The sequence below is a fragment of the Anomalospiza imberbis genome, chromosome 3, assembly GCF_031753505.1.
Source record: "Anomalospiza imberbis isolate Cuckoo-Finch-1a 21T00152 chromosome 3, ASM3175350v1, whole genome shotgun sequence".
Classification (NCBI taxonomy): Eukaryota; Metazoa; Chordata; class Aves; order Passeriformes; family Viduidae; genus Anomalospiza; species Anomalospiza imberbis.
The window spans coordinates 84,751,752-84,779,575 of NC_089683.1; the positions used below are offsets into that span (position 1 = coordinate 84,751,752).

At 41.5% G+C, this 27,824-nt stretch overlaps 1 protein-coding gene across 1 annotated transcript; it reads right to left on the reverse strand.

The window, feature by feature from the left end:
- Positions 1-576: 576 nt before the first annotated feature.
- On the reverse strand, positions 577-27,171 carry KCNK17 (potassium two pore domain channel subfamily K member 17). Its single transcript, XM_068185502.1, has 5 exons — positions 26,950-27,171; positions 15,249-15,363; positions 5,563-5,729; positions 4,261-4,429; positions 577-2,509 (listed from the first exon to the last, which is right to left on the reverse strand). The coding sequence occupies exons 1-5, from the start codon at positions 27,151-27,153 to the stop codon at positions 2,214-2,216; spliced, it is 951 nt and encodes a 316-aa protein (XP_068041603.1). The 5' UTR covers positions 27,154-27,171; the 3' UTR covers positions 577-2,213.
- Positions 27,172-27,824: the final 653 nt, after the last annotated feature.

A 27,824-nucleotide genomic window follows, 5' to 3' on the forward strand; every position in this document is an offset into this window, starting at 1 on the left:
CCCCTTTGCCTCTCAGAAATATACATTAGCTGCCCAAAGACACATAACTCTGCTCTTCTGTAGGACCAGGGTGCCTAAACTTCAAAGGCACTTTTGAAGACGCCATCCACAGCCTAAAAATAGATGAGAACATTAATTAATGAGATTAATATAATAGACATTCAAATCCAAAAGAAGAAACTCTTCTCAAATCTTCTACAAGCATTCTCATCAAATAGCAGAGTTGGTAGAAATTCCCAGAGTCTGTGACATTTCAAGTAAAAGTTGAAACAGATTAACATAGTCATCCCTGTCATCGTTTTGACAGCAGAAACTCTACTACCTCCTGGGCATCTGGATTTTACAATATACATATATTTACTAAGTTTTGCATGTGAAAAAGGGTGCAAAGGATATGCATTAAAGGGTATCACATTTTGTGAAGTGAATTGCAATTTACTCATGTTTCAAGAAATACACTTTCTTCTTCACATAGGCCAGTAAAAGCTACATTGTGTATCGATCAGTGAAAATAAGCAAGATGAAACATGGAACAGAAAAGTTTATGTTAAAGGCTATTAAAGAAATTACCCAATGTTCAAAAATTTGAAATGTATTTATTTTGCATCAGTATGATCCAAGAGGTCCACTGCCTCCCTTCCTGATCACTGCTGCCCCTTCAAACAGTATTTGAGAGAACATTTAATTCTGTGCAATCAGAAAAAGGTCATCAGACTGAATTTCATTCAGCTGATCCCTTTGCTGCATTTTTCCCTGTAATCAGTTCCACCAGATATCAATACTCAGACTGGCCTCTTCTGGAAACACTTTTTTCACAATATATGTTTCAGAACTTGTTTTCCTGAAGACTGTACACTTTTCACTCACTCCATTTCTGTGAACATAGCTATGGATATTTCTAATTCCTCAGTCCCATACTCCAATAGACTCTGTTTTCTGTCTTTTCTCTAACAGCCCCATGGAACCTTGGTTCATCGCAAAAGCTGAAGGTTCAACCAAATGCTTCATTCGGGTTTGCTGCCATGGTGAAGTTTTCAAAGTTAATGCTTAGGATGCAAATAGCACAACAGGAACAACAAAATGAGAAGAACAGATAACGGAATACAAACACCACCAGGAGTTAGACTCTGTTGCACCTTTATAAATGGCATAATATTTCAAAAGATTTTTGAGAGTTTAATGGAACTAAAAAGACCCAACCAAGTTCTGTTTCATGACTGACACAAAGGCCAAATAAGCATGTCATTCCACAGATCAAAGACAGTTGTGATTATATATAGGATGTTAGACAGAACAGGTACACTAATCATTCATGACATGAGAAGTTCATCACAATAGTATCTCTTGATCATAGCTGAAGAAAATTCAGTCTGTTTCTAGACTGAAGTAGCACTTGTTAGTATTGGCAATAGGAAAATGTTGGAACCATTGACTTTTAAAATTGCCACTAGTCCTCCTTTTCTGACTTCCAAGACATGAAAAAAACAAATCTATTCAAATGAACTGTCACATTGAGCTAATGACATTTGGTCTGCAAAATACTTCAAAGAATGAACCCACGTAAGTTCTGAAGTAAGCAATAGCATACCCAGTCTGTTTCTGTTAGCAGACTTCTGATGTAGAAATTATTTTTTAAAAAATTGAATTATCTGTTTTTATCAGGCACCTCAACAAGCTCTTCCTCATTGCCATCCCTGTATGAACAATCAGACAGCAAAACCTTGTTACCACCTTTTGCAAGCACAAGTATATAGGTGATGGTGCACATCTGCCATGACTGCCAGATAGCTTTAAACAGTGCTTTTCATTTCTTTTGGCAACATGCCATTTGTTTCCTGCATTAAATGGCACTTGCTTTTCTGTCTGTGGCATTTGCAAAGTGCCATACGTATAACTAGAGGCTACAAGAATCATGTCAAGAAATGGACAATAGCTGGTGTTGCTCAGGGATGTCAAAGATTATCTCATAAGTTGAGGTGGGAGGGTAGGTGATATTTCCTTAAATCTACTTTTGGCTAAGAGTCCTGTTGGTAGTACTTAGTGGTGCTGGAAATGAAACGTTCTGTCACTGTTCAATTCAAAATAAAAGCATTTCAAGCTCAGTAAGCAGACTTTCACCCCATTCACAGGTCAGGACCGCTCCACTTACACATTTCTAATGGTTCATCTCTGGTGCACTAAAATCTACAGGACACTGAGAACATTTTTCTTCCCTACAGGGTTTCCGTAGCAGCTCTGTAAGAGTGAGATTCAATTGGTCCTTTCGTTTTTGTGTCTTTGTCACTGCAGATCTCCGCATTTTGAAGTCCAGTCATGCTATTTTTGTTACCATCCATTAAATCTTCTGCCATCTCCATGTTCTTCTTGTTGCATTGACAGAAGTCACTAGAGCTCTCTAGAATGTTGATGCAAAATTTGATAACCAGTGCTAGCCAGGCCATCCCAAAGAGGATCCACAGAGAGATTACATTCTTGTACCAGCTTGGATAGGTGCGATCTGGGTTCATCCCTACAACAGAATCACCCAAAACATTTCTACACTGGATCAAGAGTGTCTCAAAGAAGACATTACATGTAAAGCAAAGACAGTTGAAATATCACTGAATATTAGTGACTTCTACATAAAACACAAGTATGCCATCTACTTAGCATGTGAACTGATGTTGTAAGTATGTTTTGTGATGTGTCAGCAACAGCCTAGTACTCCTTAGGAATTGCAAATACCACTCTCAAGAAAGAAAACTAAATCCTAAATTACACCCATGTCAAAGTGATTATTCACATTCAAGCACACAGTTTAGTTTTTCTGCTTATCACTCAGCACCACAATATTCTATTAGCATGTAACAGGGGTCCCTGCAGGCAGAGAGGTAAGCAGGTTTTATGTACCACTATATGTATCTTGTTAAACCAGATATAAGCAGGAGAGTCTCTGACAGCAGGAGAAAAGAGGCCTGAGCAGTCCTAAAACCTCCAAGAACAACCAAACCTTGGAAAACAATTTGAAATTATCACCAGCCTTCACAGCCACAGAGGCACTCTCTGCAGGATCATGGACAGCATGGTGCCCATCAGGACTGCCAGGTCCTTTTCTGCAAAGATACTTCCCCGCAGGGCATTTATTCCTCCCAGCTCTGTATCACACTAGTGGGGAAACAGTGTGAAGGTCACTTGAACCTTATTTTTGAGGCATAAACCACACATACAGGATTGTAAGGCAAAATTGTTTAGCCTCTACACACACAACTGACCTATTCAATTATTCCCATACCAAACCTAGTGTCTCTGTGGCAGTATGCCAGTTACAAAGATACTACACAGGTGAAGGCACACCTGGAAGAGGAAGGAATACCAAATGCATTACCAGAAACTGAGAGAAGTAAAACTCTTGCAGCACAGAGTTCAGCATCATCTGTAAAATCAGTATAAGAGAATGCTGAGCTGACCCAGCTTTTGTCAAGCTCCATCTGGCTACCCTTGCCCAAGCTAACTTTATTCCCAACTTATTTACATGTGCCTACACAAGCTCTAATCATAAGTTTGATGCATTACAGACAAGTTCTAAAGTAACCGCCACTAAGTTGCCTAAGCATCATGCAAGTGCTATCAAGAACAGAAAATGGCAAATCCATAATAGGATGTTTTAGTCTTTCTGTCTCTCAGGAATTCAAGAGTGCATGTGTTTCTATAATCAATTTGTTTATAAGGAGAAAGTCTTTATCACAGTGGCATGTTCTGTGTTTCAGCAAATACAGTGGGTGTGGATCTAATCCCATTTCCTCTGGCAAAGGGTTTTGGCCCCCAAAACTAAGTAGTGCCTGGTGCTTGACAGTCTATACGTAAGTGACTTAAGTTACCTTTTAGAAAGTAGTTATCTAGGGTTTTGACAGAAGAAACAGCCCCTGTCTGTTAATGAACTTGCAGAGTAGCTTCTGCTTAAAACTAATGGTTGCTGATGCACTGGAGTGTGGTAAGTGTGCCCTCAGCAACCACTGTGATTAAACCACAGCACTCCTGCCTGGTGGTGGGGACAGGCCACTTTAATGCCACTTACTGACTAGGAAACAATGCCTTTGTTCTTCTGCAGGTGGCATTGCTATGGCAGAAATCATGTCTTTTCCAACCTGCCAAATGCACACCACAACATACTAATCATCAGGTCTGCGGATTGCTACTGGTGCCTAACTGCCAAGAGGGAAGCTTTGTATGTCATGGATTTGCTCTTCAGTAGGTGAAAGCAACAAAATGTGAACTACTCACCAATCACATAGTCTCCAAACCCGATAGTGCTGAGGGTAATGAAGGAATAGTAGAAGCCTTCTTCATAAGACCAGCCTTCTTTGTCAGAGAATAACAAGGGAGGTAGCAGGAGGAACAATAACAAGCCAGTTACCAGTGCACAGGTCTTCATCAGGAAGGAAGCTTTATTCTAGTAAAACAGGAAGGAAAAAAAGAAAAAAGATTGTCACAAGAAGTGCAGCAAGGAAAGTCCAGCTTGTTTTCCAGCTGGAGATGATGAGATGATGATGGACTCCACAAAAGCATACAAACATTCATTGAATTCAACAAATGACGTGTCTGTCCTACACGTGAGCTGGCTTCAGCTGGGATGGTTATTTTCTCCACAGTAGTTAGTAGAAGGTTGTGCTTTAAATTTATGTTGAAAACAAGTGTTGGGAATACAGAATGTTCTTATTGTTGCTGAGTAGTGCCTGCACAGTGTGAAGGCCTTATCTGCACCCCTCCAGTGAGTAGGCTGGGGTTACGCAGGAAGTTGGGAGGAGACATAGCCAGGACAGCTGAGCCCTAGTGACCAAAGGGATATTCCATACCATATGGCATCATGCTCAGCATATAGAGCTGGGGGAAGAAGGAAGCAGGGAATGTTCAGAGTGATGGAGTTTTTCTTCCCAAGTAAGTATTATGCATGATGGAGTCCTGCTTTCCTGGGAATGGCTGAACACCTGTCTACTGATGTAAAGTGGTGAACAAATTCCCTTTTCTGTTTTGCTTGTGTGCACAACTTTTGCTTTGCTTATTAAACTGCCTTTACCTCAACCCATGAATTTTTTACTCTCTGGATTCTCTTCTCCATCCAGCAGGGAAGGGGTTAGTAACTGCATGATGCTTAGATGCCAGCTGAGGTTAAGCATTGACACCAAGCCAACACAAATTGGGCATCGCCTTCATAAGTCCTAAATTCATGCCAGTTTAAAGCCTGTTCCACAAATGTTCCCATATAACTTACACATGCAATTCTAACTAAAACTGATAAACAGACTAGATAGTCTAGGACTGTGCATTGCTCACATGCTTTATCACTTCTGTCGCTGTAGGGGAATTCATTCATCACAGAATTTCCCTCAAGTAACAAACAAACTTATCTGACACCTCATAGGGCTGTCATAGACTAAATTTATTTGCTTCCAGTTATTTCTGAGTATTATTGCCTTTTTGGTCAAATAGTCAGCCAGGCTGTCATTTTTAGTCATAGGATCTCAAATACCAGACAATGTCCCCTGTCTTTTTTTTTGTTGAGCTATGCCTGTCCATACTGTTTACCTGCATGTGAAACACCTCCTCTAGGTGACGGGCACAATGCTGAACACCAAGCAGCATCAGGTGCCCAATTTCGTTCAGGAGTACAAGGTTCAAGGGGATCCCAAAAAGTGCAAACACGATGCAGAAGATTCGACCAACTGCAGTGCTGGGGCTCAGGTTTCCATAGCCTAAACAAGGGAGGAATGAAGTATTAAATCTAAAATAGTCTCTGCTTACCCCTTCCCCCTGGAGGGGTGAACCTCCATCATCTACAGAAGTTAGGTGAGAAGGTCACTGCTCCAAAAGGACCTTTTTTATAAATAACTGTAAGTTACATCCATTGTTTGTCATATCCTATTGTGGGGCGGAAAACAACATTTCTTTCCCTGCCAATTTTGCTTAGTTCCTTTTCCATTTACCAGTCAATTTCCTCTCCCCTACCCACTGCCCTGGCTGGGATCTGACGTAAATGCAAACCTTCCGTTTAGTTCAATTTTTGTAAGCATTGTTGGCATGGGCTTTACTGGTACATGATCCTGCATTGCTGTCAGATGGTCTCTGAATCACAACAATAGTGTTTTAATTATAACAACCACCCTTTTCTACCTTTGTCCCACAGGACTAGTCAACTTAACACTGCCTCTTTGCTTATACTCTTTTGCACCACAAGTACCAAATACACCTTAAATTGTCAAAAATATTATCTAGAGTCAATATATCCAGAGAAATTATATTTAACTTGTGTGAAATACTTCAATTTCCAACCTAACGAAAAAAATAAAGAGCTTTAAATCTTTCCTCTTTCTTCTAGTCATAGGAAGTGATCTAATAAAAAGTCCTGCCTTGCAATCACAGCCTTGCTTGTATCCCCAGATTGTTCTGGCTTCAAGATCCCCCATACGTTCTTTTTAAAATGTCCCATACATTTGCAGACTTGCATTTGTAATTTCTAGTGTTTTATGCTACAAGAACGTCAGATTTAACTAGGGTATATTTCACAGGATGCTTTCAAAGACAGAAGAACTAGCACACCACAAACATTTCAACAGTGCCTTAGCCAGTCAGAGACCTATGGCCTTGACTACATTCCAAAATCATCTCTGCTTATTAGAGATTGGTGTTCACAGAGAAGATTATCTTTTTACCACAAATAATGTTATCCCCTCCCAGTGCCACCCAACCATCGGCACAGCAAGCACAGAGGTGCTCCCTCCACTGCTGCCTTGCTACGCTGCTTTTGAGTGCTGTAGTCTCAGGGCAAGGGAGAGGCCACAGGGCTGGGCTCTGTATCCCAGATAAGTGAGAGTGCAAACATCTGTGGTTAACTCAAGAGTCCATGTCTTCACTAACCTGTCACATGCCAGATGCAATAAGCCACTGACGGACAATGTAGAAATGTGTGCAGCTATGAGCTGGGGATATCTACACATGCAAAAAATCTCTCACCATGAACAACTCTGCAGTTAGTTGTGCACATCTGCCAGCAAACTACACCCAGAAAATGGTCTTTGGGCAAACTATTCCTAAGTATATACCCCACAAATCCCAAATTTGATTACATGGAGGACATCCTCTTTGATAATTTTAGGCACACAATACACCTCTGTTGGAGCCCCAGGAGCCTGTCCCTGGGAATGGCGAGAGCATCCCCCAGAAAGAATGGGATGCTGTTATGTAAGTCGATGTTTTGAAATATAGTCCAAAAAAGGGGCTAAATTAAGACTTCATGCCAGTGCTACTTCTTCTTTGTTTGTGAGTAGCTTTGCAATGTTAATGCACTTTTCCCCAATGACCCCAATTTCTAGACTACCAAGTGTGGTAAATGAGACATGTAGGCAAGTACATCTGCTAGATGACCCCTTCTAAGCGAATTATAGAAAGATGTGTCTGGTGTGATGCATTTCACACTCGCTGTGACATTTCAGTAGATTAGTTACAATTTTTCTCTTATGGGATTAGGGTGTTTTGTGGCCTGACCTAGGCCAGGAAAAAGTACTGGGGGGCATTTACTGTAGGGCTGCAGGCTGAGGATGAGTCACATACATTTATGGTCACTTATTCCCAAGGTGGTTTCCCCCCAACCCTTCCCCCTTTTTTTCCTTCTATATCAAGTTTTAAAAGACTGTGTAATGTCTTGGGCAGTTCTTTTAATCACAGGTTTCTAAGTTTCTCTGCAGAAAAACATAAAAGAAAAAAGGCCCATGTTCTCTGGTCACTGTGTGAAACACAGCAGCATTCAGAGTTGTGGGGATGCCACAAAGTGCTGGAGGGCAGAGCACCTAAACTTAACTTGTATGTTGCAATTAATTTAGAATGGCAAATTGAACGATGTAAGAAGGTCTAATGTACACAGTAAACTCAGCCCTTCAAACACCAGACATACTTTGCATTCGCTTTCCCTGGCTCCCGTTTCCCTTGGATTGAGCAGCTTGAGACAATCTTCTGAAGACTTGGTACACAGTTGCTGTACACCAAAAAAAACATGCTGTACATGCAAAAAAAAAAAAAAAACATGCCCCACCAGCTTTTATATAGGATACAAAGTATAATCAAATAAGAGACTTTAGTTTATGCAAAATAGCCATAAATTTACTCCTGTCTGGTTACATCTACTTGTCCTTGCACTAGACAAAGAAATGCCAACCTAATTGTATATAAACCTCAATTGTTATAAAACTCAAGCAGGAATGGGAAAATAGGATTTACCCTCTTCAGTATTAGTTGGTATCTTAAATCATCATAAACTAGATATTAGAAGATTGAACCAGATTTAGAAATTAAAACTACACTGCCAAGATGTGTCACATCCCTCATGAGCATGCTGCTGGGATGTCACCTGGTACATGTCTGAGCAAAGAGACACTGAGAAATGATCACGAAAAACTGCAGAGACATCAAAGTGTGTTTCCACTGAAGCAGCTGGATTAAGTGCATGTATAGCTCCTCTTTTTTGAAATAAGGTGTAATGTAAGTTAAGTTTCTTTGAAGGAAACAAAAGAGTGGTTTTATTTCTAAATGCTCATAACTATGTGCTTTAACTCATGTGCTTCTGTTACACGTATTAAGTAATTCAGGATTTTTTTCCTGCTTTCCCATTACATTCCTGCCCATAAGAAGTATACAGAGATTCTGAATCCCTTAAGAAGATAAGACTCTTATTAGTGAAAGATATTTTCATTTACAAGACAGTACTTGCAATGCCCTCAGTTAACTGAGGCAGCTGCAACTTCCTGCTACCCACAATGAAAGGTTTGTTCTCACTGACCAGATATAAGCGTATTTTCATCAAAAAGTGCTAAGAACAAAAAGTGTCTATCATAGGCTGAAAAACATCTGAAAATTTACCAAAAAAATTCACATGTAGAAAAATCCAGGGTTAGCATTATACCAAATCTACCCAAAAATGTGTTTGAGTGCTAAAACCACTAATAAAGCTACTGGTTAGAGAAGCAACACTTCTTGTTTTATTAAATATTTTCTCCTACCTCAAGGTATACAAGCCATCACCTCCTACAGACGTGGGTCTAATCCCAAATTTACAGATTGCTCTTGTTGAAAATATTTTGCTTTGAATAACCAGGAATTCATTTAAGTCTGGGGGCCAGGCATCCATTGTGTAGTTCACTGAGAGGTGTCAATGCCAGAATTATTTTATTTTGCATTACACATTTAAATACTCACGAAAACTTCTCTGCTTGGCAGTTGGGGTGATGTTAAGTGAGCCACATTCCTGTTCTCCCAGGCACTGGAGGAAATTAAATCCTTAAGCCATCCAGCTCCTCCCACCACTAGGTCCTCCTCTAACACTTTTCAGGAAATCTCTTTCCCTTGTGGTCTTTACAAGTGATCTGGATGTTTTAATCCAGCAGAAATGAAAGGTTTTTTCCCATGAAATATTCAAATGTTTCATTAAAAACAATCACTTTAGATGGAAAAGACATCTTTGTGTAATTCAAAGTGGAAACACCACAAACACACCTACTGATCACTAACACAGCCTTATGGTAATGTTTGTCTGGTTCCTTAAAATGTGAGCATGGTCCCAGCTTAGCTGGAAGGTCACCCTAACAAAGCACTCATTAGCCTGCTCTAACCTCATAGCTGACTGCTTTAAGCAGACAATTGTACTGGAGATCTCCTGAGGTACCAGGAAGCCTGAATTATCTTGTGATCTTACAAGCATTAGGATTTTCAGAGGTCATTTGGTACCACCTACATTCATGGGAAGATCAGAAAATCAGGGGTTCTTATCTTCCCTCCTGCTTTGAATGCCTCCTTAGCTATATAAAACATATTAACATACTTGGCTTCTCAACCTCCTTGTGAGATTTCACATTGTATCCACCAAGTCTGCACTAAGTTCAAGAACACTTATCAGCTGGACACAGCTGGGGACACCTGGCATGGAAAGTAAGTTATTCCAAATTCATCCATCTAGGGAGGATGCTACAGGCATGGAGCTTGTACATGTAGGACAGAAACAGGACACAGCCCTCAAGCAGCCACACTGCTTGCATTGGCTTCTTAGTTTTATGGTTAGAACGAATCAAAAAAATTGAAGAATTTCATTTTAAAGCTAGTGGTGGCAGAATCTCAGGAACTGTGTTTTATATGTGACAGCTCACTGGGACCCAGGCAGTTGAATCAGGGAAGTTATAAACAGTTTTAGCCCTATGAAATTCCAGATGAGAGTAAAATTTGGTTGCATGCTCCTTCAGAGAGTGAAAAAATGCTTCAGATGAGTACTGCAATCTTTGACTCATGCTGCGCATACACTGAGAGCTGTATAGTGGACTTAGGCTCAGCTGGGTGAGATAGCATGTAGTCAGGAAAGCACATTTCCAGTGCTTAGGAGACAGCACAGAGGATGCTGCTGTGAGTGGCTGTCCCCAAACCCATCAGTGACCTCCCACGGACCACTGTGCCACATCCTACTTGGCCAAGCCTATAGAGAACTCTGCCAGCTGTCACTGGGCAGGGAAAAGATCAACACATCAACAGTGGCAGCTTTTCAGCAGAGAACTCCCCTACACAAGAGGTACCTGAGATTTACAGAGGATTCAAATATGAAAGTGGTCCCAAGCTGTTATTATGTATTTTAACCACTTTGAGACATCAAGTTAGTTTAGTTTAATTCCCCAACAGAGCATCAGCAATGGGCAGGAACCTGACCATTTTTCAGGAGCTCCACCAGTCACTGGGCAGTGTCTGCAGAGGGTCAGAGTCTTCACAAAACTCTTGCTGCCCAAAGCTTTACCCTACCAGAATTTCACAGCCCTGAACTTGCTACTGTTTTATTCCCTGCACTGGAATCCTCTGGGGCAACTGCTAAACGCCTGTAACAGTGTTACAGTGTTAATACTATTGTAATGAACAAAGTTTCCAGGTGTTCCCCAGAGACGAGGGCAGGGCCTTCCTAGTTCCCATGGCAACACTGGAATGGCTGCTGGCTCTAGCTGAGTACCGATATTGAAATGTTAATTAGCTAATTGCTCAGTTTGTTTTCTCTAAACTACCTGGAGATAACCTGCCTCCCCCCACCACACCAACATTCTGGGACTAAAATGCAAATAAGAAAACCCCCTGGGATCGTGGGAGTATTTTTAGGGGATAAAGACACCTCTAAATAAAGAACTAAGCACAGTAGAGGGGGATAGATAAATGCCCTAGCCGAGGAAGAGGGAAACACAACCCCTGATCAACTTTTGTCCGTCATCATCACCTAAAAAAGACTAGACTAGAATAGGCTGTACGAGGTGGAGATGGAAAAGACAGAGAGCCCTGGTGCTGCCACCAGAGAGGGAGCGGGGACAGCTGCTGTTCTGGACTTTAGCAACAGACTCTGCACGCCATGCCTCCTCACCCTTTGGCCACCGGTTGTGCCACAGGGAAGAAGAAGGGACAGCTGCTGCTCTGTACTTCAGTGACAGACTCTGCACGCCTCCTTCCTTTTGGCTTTCCAGGAAAGCTACAAGTTTGGGCCCCCTGCCCAGCTCATCTTTTTACTAAAGAGCTGAACATTAATAAAGGTATTAGCCCTGTTCATTTCACTATCAGTCACTGAATAGCCTGATCCGTGCCTCTGTTATCTCTCAGTCCTCTGGGGTATTGCTTTTAGGAGCTATGTACTGTGCTAGCCAGAGAAGGAAAGAACAGGAAGAAGGTATTTCCCTTCTTTTCTTCACAGTGAGATGGTTTACTTGCCCCATTTTATATTTAAAAAAGGGCCTTTGAAATTCACACAGCTGAATTCTGGTGGCATCAGAAAATGGCAGTACAACACTAGGCAATGGCATCCATCCACCAAATATTAAGTGGGATATTCAGGCTAGAGAGGACAATACTCCTTACTCCTTCTACTCTTAGCCTCATCACTGACTACAGAAAGAGCCTTTCCCTAGCACCTTCTCTGAAATTACACCACCCTGTGGTCGTTTGACTTTAGGAACTTTGATCTTGTGCCCCACTCTGAACTTGCTTTGACGTCTGCCCTGTTAGTCCAAACTAAGTAGGAGGACAGTAAGCACAGAAAGGAGAGACTTTGTGTCGGCAAGGGATAAAGAAGTCTGAGAGATAAAACCAGCAGCAAGTTAGCTTTTCTTTCTTTAATCATGTTTAGTACTACAGCTCCACAGGAACCCTTCAAGGCATTGGAGAAAGGGTTCTTATGGAAAAATCTGCAGAAAATGAGATAACATAAAATCTGGCATGATATGATATGTCAAGGAGAGCAACAAGGAAAGCACAGAAGCATAACACTAGGGAGAAAGTGGCCAGGGCCACTTTCACAATCAGCAAGTGGCCAGGGTTGCCCATCCCAAAGTTAAAAATGCAGTTCCATTCAAATTATGAGATTGGCCAAAAACTACATAGGCTTTGGGGCACTTCTTTAGAAAAGAGATTTTAATTCATACCTCAAACATTTGTGATTGAGGCACCAACTATGTCCAGCCTGCAGGTTAGAACTCGCTTTGTTTTTAAGCAAAGTTCACATGCTGCTTTTAATCACTAGTAGTGAAAATAGATGAGGCTCTCATTTAAATGGAAGAAGGATACAGTGCAGAAGATGCTGCAACAGGAGACAGGAAGATTTAAACTTTGTCAGTGAAAGAAGTTAATGCCCCTCAGTTGGTGTTAAAGGGGAAAGAAGTTAACATCCCCTCCTGTATCCCAGTGAGAAAATGTTCTGGTAAGGACTTGAGAAATGGACCTAGCTTTCTGAGTGGGGCTTAAAGTACCTAAAGTAGAATACAGGAGCTGGCAGAACAGAAAAAGCATCTCAAAGGAAAGTGATTAAGGTAAAAGTGATAGTGGTTTTGGCAGTGCTGTTTGAGAAGACTAAGGACAAGAGTCACAAAGATATTATTTTGCATAAGAGGCCAGCAAGGCATCAACGGCATTAATTGCAAAGAAAAAACGTGGAAAAGACAAAAAGGCCAAAGGGCTTGCAGCAGCTAGAACACATGCAATAGAGGCCAACCATAGTCTTCAAAATCTTTATATAGTACCCCTAAATTCCCGAGGATCTCTCTTCTGCATTAGTATCTTAACTCTACCCTTCCTAAACTCATTTGCCAGAATGCCTTGGGTTTTAAGTCCTATAGAGTAATCTTGTGCAGATGGACCTGCTTTCATTGGCTCCATAATCACAGCCTGAGATAAACCCTTCCTTGCCATGTAAGAACACAAACCTCTACAAATCCTCCTCAATTGTCATTTATCTCATTGCCATACCTTATACATGAAGTTTCCTATTGTGACTCACCCCTTTGAACTTCATTGAATTCTTTGGAAAGGAGCTTGCCTCTCTACTTGACATCATCAATTATCCTTCTCAGTCACACTGTGGTATCCTCAATGAGGCTGAACCCCTCAACTATCTCAAGAATTTGCATAAAGAGAGATTATGATAAGAGACCCAGGGTGAGGCTCTGTGAAACCATTTGTAGTTTTCTCTTCTACAACATATTGTTATCAACAGAGTGTTATGACACTAATCTGTATGCAACTAACAATTTCACTTGAAAAAAAAACAGAATGAAGGGTCCAGTCAGCTGAAGATTTCCACATAGAAGTGGCTTGTATGGCATTCTCAAATCCACAATTGAAAATCATTAATAAGTGTCTAGAATCATAGCACCAGCTTTAAAATAATGAGATAAAGAGCTGTAAGATTTGGTTATTTTCAATTTTCAATTGCCTCTGCTATCAACTCAGCTGTGCGATGCCCTGTCCTGTCCTCCTGTCCCATAGCCATCAGGGCAAGGAGTTTGCTTAAAAAAAAGAGGTGAGTGGGGGCAAGGAGTTGCAGTGGGAAGAGTAGTTTAGCAGTTACTCTTAGTATAGAAGAGCAGAAATGCTTAGTTTAGGTCTCTGCCAACATCACAATATCCTCTTATATTTTAACATGATTAATTTGATTCTTCCTGAATATCATTATCTTAAATTTGCCATGGTGAAACAGTCACTCTGATCGCTTAGAAACGTATCAGGACTCATTACTGAGGCATGCAAAGCAGCTCTGAGCAGATGCTGCTTTGTACCAAAGGCTGGAAGGAACTGACCAGGCTCTCCTGGAAACCTACAGCCTGTGTAACCTTGTCTGATGAGCCTCCACTGCCATCATCTGGTGCAACCCTTGCCTGGCAGTGCAACACGCAAAGTGTGTTCCCAAGCAGAACAATGCATGCACAAAAGAGCAGGGCAGAAAGATGTACTGAGTCACAGGAAGATGACACAATACCACCCACTCGCCTCCACCCCCACAGAAAACCCACAAGCCCTCTCTTTCTTTGAGCTCCTGCTTGGGGGCTTAGTGTTCTGCAGCCAGTGTATCTTCAAAAAGAATCAGAAATCAAAAGAAGGTTCAATTTGGGTACAAAAAGAAAAATCTTGATTTACAAATATACTGAAAATTGAAGAGAGCTGACAAATCAAGAAACCCGTGAAGGATTTTTGATATTCAACAATCATCTCTCCAAATACTCTCTCCTCCCATGTTTTTTTTTAATACTGGGCCACACCATAAGAAAAAGACATCAGGGCAAGTTATTAATTGTTCTGGGAACAGGGACACGAACTGACAATAATTAACAGCATCTGCCTTAACTAGCTCTGTACCCAGTACGTTTTATTTTTTCCACTTTCCCTCCCTCTACTTATTTACATAATTTATTTGTGGCTTTGCTTTACCCATTTGCTGAAACCTGAGTCAACTGAATTGTGATGTTTTCCCAGCTATTTAACTTCCGCTTGAACAAGCAGGTCTTCATCTAATACAGGTAGTAATAAGGAGGAATAATTCATAAATAGAGTCTCTGAAGACACAATAGCCAGTATTAAAAATTTTCCAAAATCCTTCCTGTCCTTGTGATTGGAGAAGTCCATTTCAATGCACAATTCACCTCAGACCTCTCAGAATGCACAAGAATTGGGAAAGTCCAGACAGCACAGCACCATGAAGTTCAGGCCCCAGAAGCCATGTAACTTAGCAGGAATATGTCCTGAGCTAATTATCCCTGTGTCTGATCAGTTAGAGATCATTACTGCACTGGCACTGACAAAGCACTCCTAGGACTGGGTTCATGGGTGTTTCCCTACTGCAAGCTCCAGGGAACTACACAGTGCTGGAGCAGCATCTGAGTACAGGCCCTCATTCCCACTCTCTTCCCACCTATGAGGTGGCCCCATAAGCAGGGGACTCTTACCAATGGTTGTTATTGCAGATATGGAGAAGAAGAAAGACCCACTGTAGTCCCACCTGCCCAGGCTAGTGGTGTTTCCCTGGAGCGTTATGCCACTCTTGTATGCTTGGATGATACCCTGCAAAGAGACAAAAACATGAGATCTCACAAACCCCTTTAAGGCAAGTTCATGTGACTAGCATTTCCACTTCTGGCTGGTAAAATCCCAAACTACAACCACTTCTGATTCTGTTGTCTCCCTTTTAGTAGAGGAGCTCTTGTGCCTTAGAGACCAAAGGGCTGGAAGGTCAGAAAAGCCAAAAGCCAGCATACTGCTTCTAAGAAAAGGGCATCTACAGCAATACAATAAAGTTGCACATGCACATGGTAGATTATATAGATAAATGTGGAAGAGATTGGAGGGCAAGATCTAAGTAGAGAAGGCCTAGACAGACAATAATTAAGACTGCCATATAACATATTCATTAGGAAAATGAAATGTTTCCGGATGGAATATTTCAATGGCAGAAGTCCCAGAGCAGCAAATATACATGCATATGTAAATGATACAGATCCCTTGCAGGGAAGACCTCTGGACTGGGGAAGAATGTATCTGGTGTGTTATAGGAGACTGAGACTATTCAGTTTCATCAATATGTCCCCACACTGGGACTACAAATGTGAATGAACACATCAGATTAGCATTATGCCCGATTTTGTTCAATCCTCCCAGGAAAGACTTGGACGCCACTATCCAAAGTGTGCAGAGTTATGCCAAAATAAGATATCAGATGTCTTAACAGAGCCGACATCTGACTACACCTTCCCATGCCAATAAAATTAATTGTGTGCAAAACAACATTATTCACAGCATGGACACCAAACATTTCATACTTCACTTGACAGTTGATTATCTTTGAATGCAAAGTGTAACCAAGAAGACATAAAATTAATCATCTCTGAAAAAGACATGCAAATTCTAAATAATACTATCCACATCCTAACAAAAAAGACTACCAATAAAACTATCACCACTGACAATAACAGGAATCAAACTCAGACTTTGATCAGTTTTTGGTTTTGCAAATGAGTTGTAGTTTATACATCCACCAAACAAACTGGCATGTCAAGCCTGCAAAGCGTGGAAGCTTTGTGCCATTTTACTGATGTAATGTGCTCTACATAATTGATATGATTTATATAATATTATAAAAGGCTGTGAATAAAAACTGTTTCCAGGGTCCCAAGCAGCAGCTTAATTAAAAGGATCATTATCTCTTTTCTCTAGAGCTACTAATTCTCACACTAAAAACAAGGAGCAGCTCAGAGATCAACACATTTTTCTAAGCAATAAACACTGTTTGATAATGCATTCTCAGAAATATCTTGATTTACTCATAACTGAAGGCAACTCAAACCCCTCAGAGTCACATTATAATCTATTAAATTCTAAATTATGAGACAGAGCAGAGAGCCTGTGCTCTGAGAAAGGCTAAGGACCACACATGTCGTATTGCATTTTGCTTCCTTCTGCAAATTGTCGCTATAATGTTGAGTGGGGCAACTCAAAAAAAAAGATTTTGTTTATAGCATTAGTGACATAAAAGAACCAAGCCCTGCTTCCCTTCTCCATGCAACTACCCCTGAAAAAAGAAACAAAAGAGAGAGAAAAGGTTGCTTCAAAAAGCCTCCAGAAGGATTTGTTTTGAAGAGTTGTGTGTAATTCTCCCACTCATCATTCTTCTTCCAGGTCTGGTGTCTGCATTGAGGTTTGTCAGGGTACATGGGGTGTAGGCTGACAACATTTGACCTTCAGTTTAAGAAGTGTAAGAAATTCTGCAGACAATGGCCTAGACAGGAATCAGTGTGCATGAACATAAAAGGACTCCCCAAGTAAGTTAAACGGCAAGAGAGACACTGGAAAATTATACAGATGACCTATTTTTCCCCCCTCCAGAAACCAGTAGTTAAATTTGAAATAAAAAGCTTGCTATTTTCCTCAAAATTTCCTTCTGTAAACTGTGATCTTTGCAGTTCTTAGTTAGTCTCGAACAAATATATACCTGCTGGAACAGCAACAGTCCAGTTATTGGATAAATTTATTAACAGCTGGATCAGGGATACTTGAAAAACACAAACACGCAGCATGTTTGTTGTCCATTCTCCTGCCTGATGTCTTGCTGATACAAGCTCAGCAGTAGACAATATTAAACTCAACATCAAGTTTTTAAAGCCAGAAACACTTAAGAACCAGAGAGGACTGCAAGAACCTGTGGCACAATTGGCCCAAAGAAACGGAAAAACCTTCATGCAGAAAAGTGAACCAAAGAGCCTGCAAAAGACATCAAACGAGAAGCAAGCGGCAGTAACCAAGTCATTAAATGTTTAGTTTCACATTTTTGCAGCACTTATTTTCTGCTTGGTTTAGAAGCAAGAGGCCGAGCAGTTGTGAGCACCTATGACAGTTTTGCAGAGACTTGTAACAACTCAGAATCCCAGGGTCACCTTCCCCAAGTAGTGATGCTACTGCCAGGAAGCACAGGATGTGTCTTGAGGCTCTGAAGACAGGCCACAGCATTTGCCCTAAATCGACAGTTACCTGCTCTGCTGGCAGTGGGAAGGAAGTACCACATAACTGCTACTCACTGGTGAAGAGCGAGCCCTGAGCTTGCAGCGTGCCAGCTGTTTTCTGTTTCTGGTACTGAGGCACTTGGTATGCTTGCTAAGGTCTCCAAGCCCTTTTCAGCAAGAAGTCTCGAAGCATTTATTTGTTAAATCTTGTTATCAAGTAACCAGATAACATCATTAACCATTAGGCCCACCCACCTGTTGAAGCCAGCCCAATGGGGACCACTGAATATTCATGCAAATCAAAGCCACTTGAATAAAGTAACACTCCCAGAAAAAAAAAAAAAAAAAAAAAAAAGTTCATTAGTGTTAGGGAGAAAGAGCTACTGATGCCACCCTTAAAAGGGAAGATTCAGAGTGGTTGGAGATAAGGATACAGTCTTTGTTTTCCTAAAATAAAAAATGTTTTATTGTACTATCTAGAATCAACCTTTGACTTAGCAACAATGATGACAAAAAACTAAAGATTGACTCTGCAGAGAATGGTAGAACTAATGGAGCTTGCCTTCCTGCAGATGTGCCCACAGGGGCGGATTCATGAAAGAGAAATCCATAGATGGCTATTAATGCACAGAAATTACTTCTGGCACAGGAAGTCATTGCATTGCAAACTCTTGAAGGCTGACCGAGCATTCAGGGAGATATTGGTGAATAGTCTCCTTAGTTTACTATATTCCTTTATACTTTTGCTTTCAGCTATTGTTCTTTTTCATAGAAAAATTAAGAATTGTTTATAACTTTAGAGAGAACACAGGAAAAAACCCAGCTGATAAACCCTCTAGCAGAACAGCTGAATTCTCCCTGCATTTTCCATTGAAGAGGTGTTGGGGGTTCAAGAGGTACTAAAAAGTAAGTGAATCATACACGTTGCATCATAATTGCTTAGTTTCCCTAGCTAGCCTTTTTGAGAATCAGAAACTTTGTTTTACTTTATGATTACTTTGAGGTGAAATCCTAGGGGTTTTCCTTTTTCTCTTAATTAGGCTGATTTGTACAGTGATTAGAAGACAGAATAGAGGATTAGGAGATTTGTACAGTGTCTGCCTCAAAACCTAATGCATTTAAAGGCACTAGTAGAAGCAGCATGTTAAATCTAGTGTGCAAAAGCAGTTATCTGCCTAATCTAAGACCTCAGTATATACCACCAGCTGCTCAAACCCAAAAAATACTGAACTTGCAGAGCTTGGGCTTGATGTTTTGGGAACTTTAAAGGTCATGTGCAATTCAAAAAGCAGAAAGGAAATAGGTGGGTGGTTAAAATAATAGGAAAAAAACAGAATGCAGCGGTTCTTTGGTTTCTACTGACAGACAAGCCATACAACATAAAACCATAGTTTCACTTTTCTGCACTTATTTCTCCCTCTCTAAAGTGGTAATAATTTACAATTCACAGTGACTACTGCATCTTTAGATGACAATATTTGCATAATTTTAAACTACAGATAAAAGGTTTGTGGGAATTATTGTAACTCCCATAGGATTTATAAACTGAGATTTTAAATTCTTAGACCTTCATGGGTCAATGAAACTTCATTTGCAGGCTGCTGCGTTTTCTCATCAAGTAGGCTGCTCTGGTTTTTGACCATGCAAGTAGGCTTTGCTCGGTGCTACTTAACATTGCCATGGCTGGTGACAGAACACTCTGATCTGTCCACTCAAAGAGGCTTATTTAAAATGTAGATGCCTATCCTGTTACCTTTGTTATAACAACATGCCTCAGAATAGTCAAATTGAGCTTCTAGCTCCACCTTTCCCAAGTATAAGCTCTGAAGTTTCAGTTAGGAATGGCATAAGCTAATGCTTGCAAATACAAGCTCCATGTTAGATTACATCCCAGTATAAAAGCCTACTTCATGCATATTTCTGCAAGGAACTCCCTCCTTGAATTCAAGGTAAGTGGTAACCCTGGGAGGAAGATGTGGATTTCTGCTGACTCCCTTATCACACTTATTTTAGGATTGCAATACTCCTTTCTTTCCTTGTCCTTTACTATCAGTTGCTGGTTCTTTCTGCAGCAACATCCAAACACAACACACAGTAACCACAGTTTCCTTATCTGAGTCAAAAAAAGAAACTAAAAAAAATTAAATCGTTCCTACAGCCTGAATTTTAACCCTTCACAGCTCTGGGGCTGCACTTCCAAAGATGACGGATAACATGTGACTCACCTATACCAGAGTTTTACCACTCTACACAGCTTTGTAGTAATAAACCCAAAGTAGTTATTACAGTCATACCAGCAAAAATTAAACCATATACTTTGAATTACAATCAAAAGATCTGTTCATGCTGTCTAGCTAAAAGAAACCAACTTCAAAACAAAAAATCAAACCGCTGAAACCCAGCCCCAACAACTACAGTTTGGTTCCCACTTGAGTATTGCATCTTCCTCCCAAAAAATGTAGGTTCATTCTTTTGTATTTGCTGCAGAGCCATTCTATCCTTCAGCCATACCCATAAGTCTCATTTACCATGTTTGCTGTGTTATCAGCTCTGGGCAACTCCCAGCTTTCTTAGCTTACACACTTCCTCTCTTCCATGATTATCATCACATGCGGGCCCCTCCACCACCAGTCTGTGACTGCAGCACAGCTTCTGATCACCAAGTACTGCAAAAGGAAGGACCATTATTTAATCTGACCTCCGTGACACCAGCTAAAAGTTCCATCTTTCACCTCTGCACTGAGTCACAACAGCATGTAACTAGGATACAGCTTTCAAAAAAGGTACTTAAGATCAGCAGTAAAAAGAGTGAATGAATTGTATATGTAAACTGAGGCACTCTGTTCTTCAGTCTCTTTCATCAGAACATTATGATTCTCTTTCCTCCCATAATCTTTACAGCAAAAAATAGGCTTTATATAAATGATTAAACAGACTGATTCTAATCTGCCTGCCCTCCCCAAAATTAGCAAGTTAAGCGAAAATGACAAAAGCAAAGTCCCAGAAGATTATGACCCTACCAAATATATCCATAAGAATTCATGACTTTTTTTTCTGGAAAAAAACATCAGGGAAAGAGTCATACAAATGACCTTTTTATAAACTGTGGCTCCTATCACTGCTGTTGTCCCCTGCTTCTGAACTGTGGCATTCTGGCCAGAGGTGACAGTAATCTTGAGATACCTTTAAAGGCAAAAGCAGTATTTACTAAGTGTATTTGAAAGCAGTTCTCAAAGAAGGCAGGAATTGACTGGTGTAAGAAACTTTAGTCTCAAGTTTAGTTGAAGTTTATATATTCAAAATATACAAAAATCAACTTTTCCAGTGCATACATAAAACTCCTGAAACTGGCTTGACTCATTTCAGACACTTTTTCTCACCTTTGCCACATATAAAGGAGGAAAAGAAGGTGTTCAAAAGGCACCAAGCTACCATTTAGATTAATGAGAAAATAACTCACAAACTTTGTGCACTGGAAATTCTGTGTAATGTTGGCATTCATTTACGCCTCACAGAACACCAGATGTAAATCAGAAGAAAATGGTTAACATTAACCTTGGTCTCAGATTGCAAGGACACAAGTAAATTAATTTCCAAATGATTGACAAATAGATTATTAAGCACACCTTTCCCGGCCATAAACTCTGATTCCTTGTCTTTGTTGGGAGAGGAAACTTACATGAATTCTGCCCAAAAGAAGAACTGGCACAAAAAAACAAAACAAAACAAAACAAAAAAAAACCCCAAAAAACCAACCCAGCTGTATTCTTTTGAATTCATAGTGTTGGGGTCTTTTTTCTTAATTTTATACCACTTGAATAACCTGAGAGCAGATCAAGTAACTGCTCCCCTGTCTCCCCAGTAATGTTTGCTAATGTAATTGGCAGTAGTTCCTTGAAACCAAAGGAACCCTGAGAGCAAAAGCACTTTTACTTTGCAGCTGGATGTGCACTACAGTTTCTAGAATTCATCTAGACTTACTCGCCAACAGGAAAGGAGCAAAAGATGTTGTCTAGTGCAGTAATGCTGCAACCAATGCTACTGCAAACCACTAGTACTTTTTCTGGAAATTAAGCTTTTATACCAAGGAAGAATCTGTGGCATGATTCATGAGACAAAGTGTTGCTGAATTCCAGTCACTTCCCAAACCCCAATGAGAACAGTTACTCAACAGCTGGGCTGCATCAGAAATAGGCAGGGCCTGTTGAAAGAAGTTCAGAGAAGATGCCTGTATAATTTAAAGAACACAGAAAAGGTTGCATTGTATTATCCTTGTAAAACTGAGATTTCTTTCCCTAGTTGGTTTTCTTTTAATTGCATTAAAAAAAATAAAGTATGAAGAACAAGTACCTATAAGAATAACCCACATCTTCAAACAACTGACAAGAATTATCATTTCTCTTTTTAGAAGGCACCCCCAGCCTTTAGCTATTCACTGCTAGTTGTGTGTATCAAACCTTCTGGTAGGAGAGATTACTGAGACACACACCACTCAATGCCAGCTGGCTACACTCCCTTGTTACTTCCCCCCAAGCCTGACCAGCTGTAACTGGGAATTTGATAATATCAAAATAACATATCTCTCTAGGCAGAGGAATAATAGGCTGCTGTGGTTTTTCCCTTGCCTTTCTCTTTTTGAACACAGGTCCTAGACACTACCCGAACACCTAGGGCTAAGTCAACTAACCAGAAAGAGGTCATCAGTATGTCTTCTCAGCACCTTCCAAGAAGTCTGATGATATAGTGCCAGCCTACTGCCTTATAGAATAATGATTTTACCTTCAACAATTTGTGTCAATCGTATGATAGAAGATGGTATTATTAGCACAGAATGCAAGTACTTGGTATGGTACCCACAACTCTTTTAATCAACAGGTCCAGAGAGTAATGAATTGGCTGTAGCTTAAGCAAAGTAGTAGTACATTTTGATAATCATGAAGTTGGAAAGAATGATTACAGGGGATCAACCCTATTACATCTGTGACAAATTAATTTGACCAAATTGGGTTCTAAATAGATACTACAGCTCCACAATACCACGAGCTATTGCTGTTCCTTAAAGAACCTCACCACTGTCAGGTGATCTCTGATGCTCACCGCTTCCTGTTGCATCATCTGAGTGCAAGATTATTTTAGTAAATTTTGTTTGCAGGGTTTTATTTCCTGACAGCTGTCACAATTCTCTGCTAGTTCAATGTCAGTACAAGGCAAGGTATTAATGAGGATCTTTCAGTCATGTGCTCTTTGTCAGTACTCATTGCTCTTGTAAACATCTACTCAAACTCTCTGTGTACCTCTAGCTGTTGACTCTGGAGATAAGAGTATCTAGATCCACCTGCAGCCATTTAGTTTATAACCTACCCTTTAGCATTAGGCCCTTTTCACTATACCTTACATCTTTATAGGCCAAAAAAAATTAGCTCAGCTTTCATTTTCTCATTTTATGAAAGCATCTGTTTTTAAATAGCATTATATATCTACAATAGAAAACCAATAGAACAATATAATATAGGAAACATCTGTACTAGGAAAATATGTATACAACACAAAAGGTTTATATAAAAAAAATGGAAAGATAGCATAAAAGGGATGTCAGGTAATATGGTAACACACAAAAAGTGCTGTTCAAGCTTTGCCCTACAGCCAATCATCTGATTAAAGTGACACTGGCAAATACAGCAGTTGAGTGCCTGTCACCATTGAAAATAATACAGGAAAAGGAGTGAATTTGGAGGATAGTTCAGCTGGACCAGAGCTACATATACACTCACACTATGCAGCAAACCTGAGGTACTTTTGCACTAGAAGTGATTCACACCAAAGCATGTCTAGGTGCTCCCAATCCCAAAAGGGCAGAAAGGGTCACAGCTCCAAAAAAATATGCCCATATAGAAAGTGTCCTCTTTGTGTGCAGCCTCATTTTCTGGACATTTCCACAATCTAGAACCAACACAATTTTTGCCTGGACGTAGTTATTTTTCTCCCCAGCTGAGTCCAGCTACTTTTCTTCATTGTATTGAAAGTGTATCACCTGCAATCTGTCTTATCATTGTATCTACTGCCATCTTCTCCATGTCTTGTTATTGAGAGCTTCCTTTGATGAGATCTCACACCCAGTAATTCTGGCATGTAAAGATCACCACCATAATGATGATAAAAGGCCAGATATTGCCCTCTTTGCATGTTGCCCAGTGACTCATGAGGATGGCCTGCTCTCAGTCTTGTTCCTGGTGAGCATGTGTTCAGTCAGACAGTATACAATGGCAGAACAATAGCCTGGGGTTAGATGGGTCAACAAAGTCAAACTTATGTGTTCCTTGAGTAAACGTCACTGGATGCACTGTAGAGAGACTTGTGGCCACAGTGCCTCCATCGTGCCCTATGTGTGTGTATAAACACATGACCGTGCATTGTTTATCTGCTTATAGGTAAAGCATTTGCATGTGCTACTTTCAACTACTCAGGAAATGTGGAACTGCTCCTGCAGGGGAAGAGCTGGCCAATGCCTCCAGATAAGAGGGCCCCAGCAAAATCCAGCTACAGGAAGCAGGGGCCCACCACCACAATTGCCACAAGCTTTCTAACACATTCTCATCCACTGTTGTTTTTGTTATTGGTCTATCTTCATCTCCTTCTGTCCTCTCCTTTGTTAAGTAGAGGGCTGCTTCTTTCTTGGAAAGGACCCAAGTCACAGAAATTACTGAATGATAATTCACTCATCTAGCTACTATAGCATGATTTGTTTGCTTTGCTTCCCTCCTGCCCATCCTCCCTCCGTGCTCTCCTGCTAGCTCCTCAAAGCTGGAGCTCTCTGTTGCTCTCTCATCTGCACAAGGGTTGGAAGAGTGGATTTCCCCTCCCGGTTGGTAACTAGGAACTAAGCGATAAACAGGTTGTAAAATTACATTTGTACATTGCTCAGCAAACTAGGATTTTATTTCATATTGGCCCATAAAACAAACACAGTTCAGCATTATCTAGAATCAAAGAGCTATAAGAAAACAATGAGGAGTTGCCAGTAATGTCAAGGCAGTTAAAATTCACATACTGTTTTACGTTTTCACAAACATTCTTTATGTCTTTCTTAATTAGCAAATAATCAGTTGTGTATCTAGAATACAAGTTTCTTATCGGAAAAGAGCCAGTGATACACTGCCTGATAAACTATGTGCAATGTACTGCAATAACAATTTACTGCACAGAAAAACGTCTCTTTCTGAGCACACCTAGAGCATGCCAGTGACTGCTGCATAGGAAATTAGAAAAGAGTATAGGAAAGCATCAGTTCTGTGGATTTTTAAGGATTAATATCTCAGCATTAAAGTTAGTCAAAATAACACACAAAGCCATTCAAACTCAGAGTATGGCTTCTCAGAGCATGAAGGCACACACAGACACTGCATAAAATGAAACAAAGCATATTGGTAACTTTCCCATCAAGGGCTTGCTCAGTCACAGTTAACTACTCACACAGCATATTTTAACAACCTCTGGTCTAAAGGGATTTGAGTGGCTGCCCTATTCCCAGGGCATCAAGAACAAGTAGAGGTCATGCTGCAGTAAAACAAACTGGCAGAATGACATTTCTACCTATTTAGTTGTGATTATCTTCTCTCCACTACTAGCACCTCATTACCATCATTCACCAAGTGCCTGCAAACCCCGGGCAAGTGCCATACCAGGTGCTCACTACACAATGCTGAATTAAGCCAATGTAGTGTTGAATGAAGCATTACAGAGCTGAATGAAGCTTAACACCAAGATCCAGCTTTATGAAATGCCAGACTGGTCTTCTCTGCTAGATTTCTCACTTTTCTTTATTTAAATTACACAGGTAGCATCGCTCACACCATAAATAATAAAAGTGGCTACTACAGTAGCTTACAAAGGCCCAAATGTATAGCATATAATCACTTTACTACTGACTGCCAATAGAGAATATACCACTCAGAAAGCCAAAGGCTGAGAGTATGACATAAGGAATCAGCATAATTTTGTCTGCCAGAGCCTTGCTGAAACACCCATGATTATCCTATTTGATGGCTTTTGTATTTTCCTCTCTGCTGAAGAGGAAAAAAAAAATTATATATCCAAGTTCCAAGCCTCTTTTGGATTCTTTGAACTGCAGTGACCAGCTGCTATGGTTTCAGTCACCATCATACACTGCTTTTACAAACAAACAAACACAAACCCACCAAAACAAACCAAGCCCAGGTTTTCTTTGTGTTTGACATATACTATGTGAGGCAGGCACACAAAAGCAAGGAGTACATACTCAACTACTAGCACCTACCGAAATCAAAGGGTTTGGGTAAATACTCAAGACACTTAAAAACATTGCAGGTTTTTCTTTTTCAGGCAAAAGCTGAGCAAAGAGAGAACCCACTTACGTTGCTTTGCTTGTATCTGTATCATAAAAATGCAACCAACTGTACTTCAGTAAGACTGCATTTGTTGTTGCTTTATGTTTTGCAACCATCCTGCAATTTTCTTCAGAAGCATTTTCAAGGATAACTTAAGAGACCTAAGGACTTTCTATTTCCCTTTAAACAAGCAAAAGATGGAAAAAGTTTGACACAAGTATAAACATCAACTAAATTTACCACGACAAAGCCTTCCCATTAGAATTTACCACTTGCAAGACATCAGACTATAATTCATGTTTCCTAAGTTCAAGAGCAAACCTAAATCACCTGTAATTAACCGCACGTAACTGTCACGCAGCGGGACACTCAGCCACCGCCCGCCTTCGGTCAGGACAGCGGCGCTTCAAAACCCACGAACGCCGCAGCTCGTGGGCCGGCAGCGGAGAACGAAAGCATCTCTCTATCAGCGGCGAGCACAGGTGGCCGCAGCGCGGCGTGCGGCGCTGGGCGAGCCCGACGCGCCCGCGGGCACGGAGCGACGCGAACGAGGCGGCCGCCCGCGGAAAGCTCCTAAGCCGTGGGAGTCTTCTTCGGGATGTGTGCGCATACACTTACACAAGGAAAAAGTTTGCTGGTTTTTGTTGGTTCTTTTTTAAAGTAACTCTCTGGCTTGAGGCGCGGTTGGTGCCGCTCCCCCTCCCCGCTCTCGCCCCCCGGGCCGCAGGCAGCGCCTGCCCCGCAGCCCCAACGGGTACTGAGCTCCGCTCCGTCGCCGTGCCCGGACTCACCTCGATGAGCCGCTGCAGGGCGGGCCCCTGCAGGCAGGTGTGGTTGGCCAGCAGCTCCCAGTGCTCCCGGAGGAGGTGCTGGGCCGCCTGCACCTCAGCCGGCCGCTCCAGCGCCTGCAGCACAGCGGCGCCCAGCCCTAGATAGCCCACGTATGCCGCCAGCAGCATCAGCACTCCCCAGCGCCGCTGCCGCGCCGCCACCATCGACCCCGCTGCCGCCGTCGCCCCGGCGCTGAGGAAGCGGCTCGGCCTGGGGCGGGAGCGGTGCCGGAGCCGTCCGCGGGAGGAGGGCAGCGCCGGCCCGGCAGGGCGCCCGGCCCCCAGCACCTCCCCCTGCCTGTCCCTTCCCACCCTCAGCGGCGAGGAGGGGAGCCCAGAGCCGTGTTGGGGAATGAGGATGCTCGTGTCGCTTGTCTTGCGGCAGCCCACCCCACTGCCCTCGTCCTTGTCTTGCACCGCTCCGCTTCCCACCTGTCTGTCCCAAAGCGCGAGGCTGCCCAGGGCTCACTGCTCCGCGCCGCTCGTGCCTGAGCGGGAGCCGGCTCCCAGTCACGTTCGCTCCCTCGACGGATGCTACCCAGTCCCTCTCCCGACAAACGCAAGCGCTTCCCTCCCCAGCTGGCACTACGCAGAGAGCAGTACACTAGCACTCTGCATAAATCTGCATTCCTCTTTCACTCAGCTGCTAAGCTAATTTAAAAGGCAGCAAACAGGTGTTTGCAAAAACAATCCTTTGACAGAAACAAGTGAAAAGGTAGCAGCTTTTTTAGAGTCCTTTTAAATTTGTGATTTTCATGCGAAAGATGGGACTACTTTCTTCATATAGGTAGTTTCTGAGACCTATTTGATTAATTACTTTCTTGTATAAGACATCA

Excerpts from the sequence above, each read along its gene's own strand:
- KCNK17 (XM_068185502.1), bottom strand. The coding sequence starts at position 27,153 with ATGGTGGCGGCGCGGCAGCGGCGCTGGGGAGTGCTGATGCTGCTGGCG. Across the intron at positions 15,364-26,949 it reads CCCTGCAGCGGCTCATCGAG|GGTATCATCCAAGCATACAA; the intron begins GTGAGTCCGGGC and ends GTCTCTTTGCAG. Across the intron at positions 2,510-4,260 it reads GTTTGGAGACTATGTGATTG|GGATGAACCCAGATCGCACC; the intron begins GTGAGTAGTTCA and ends ATTCTGTTGTAG.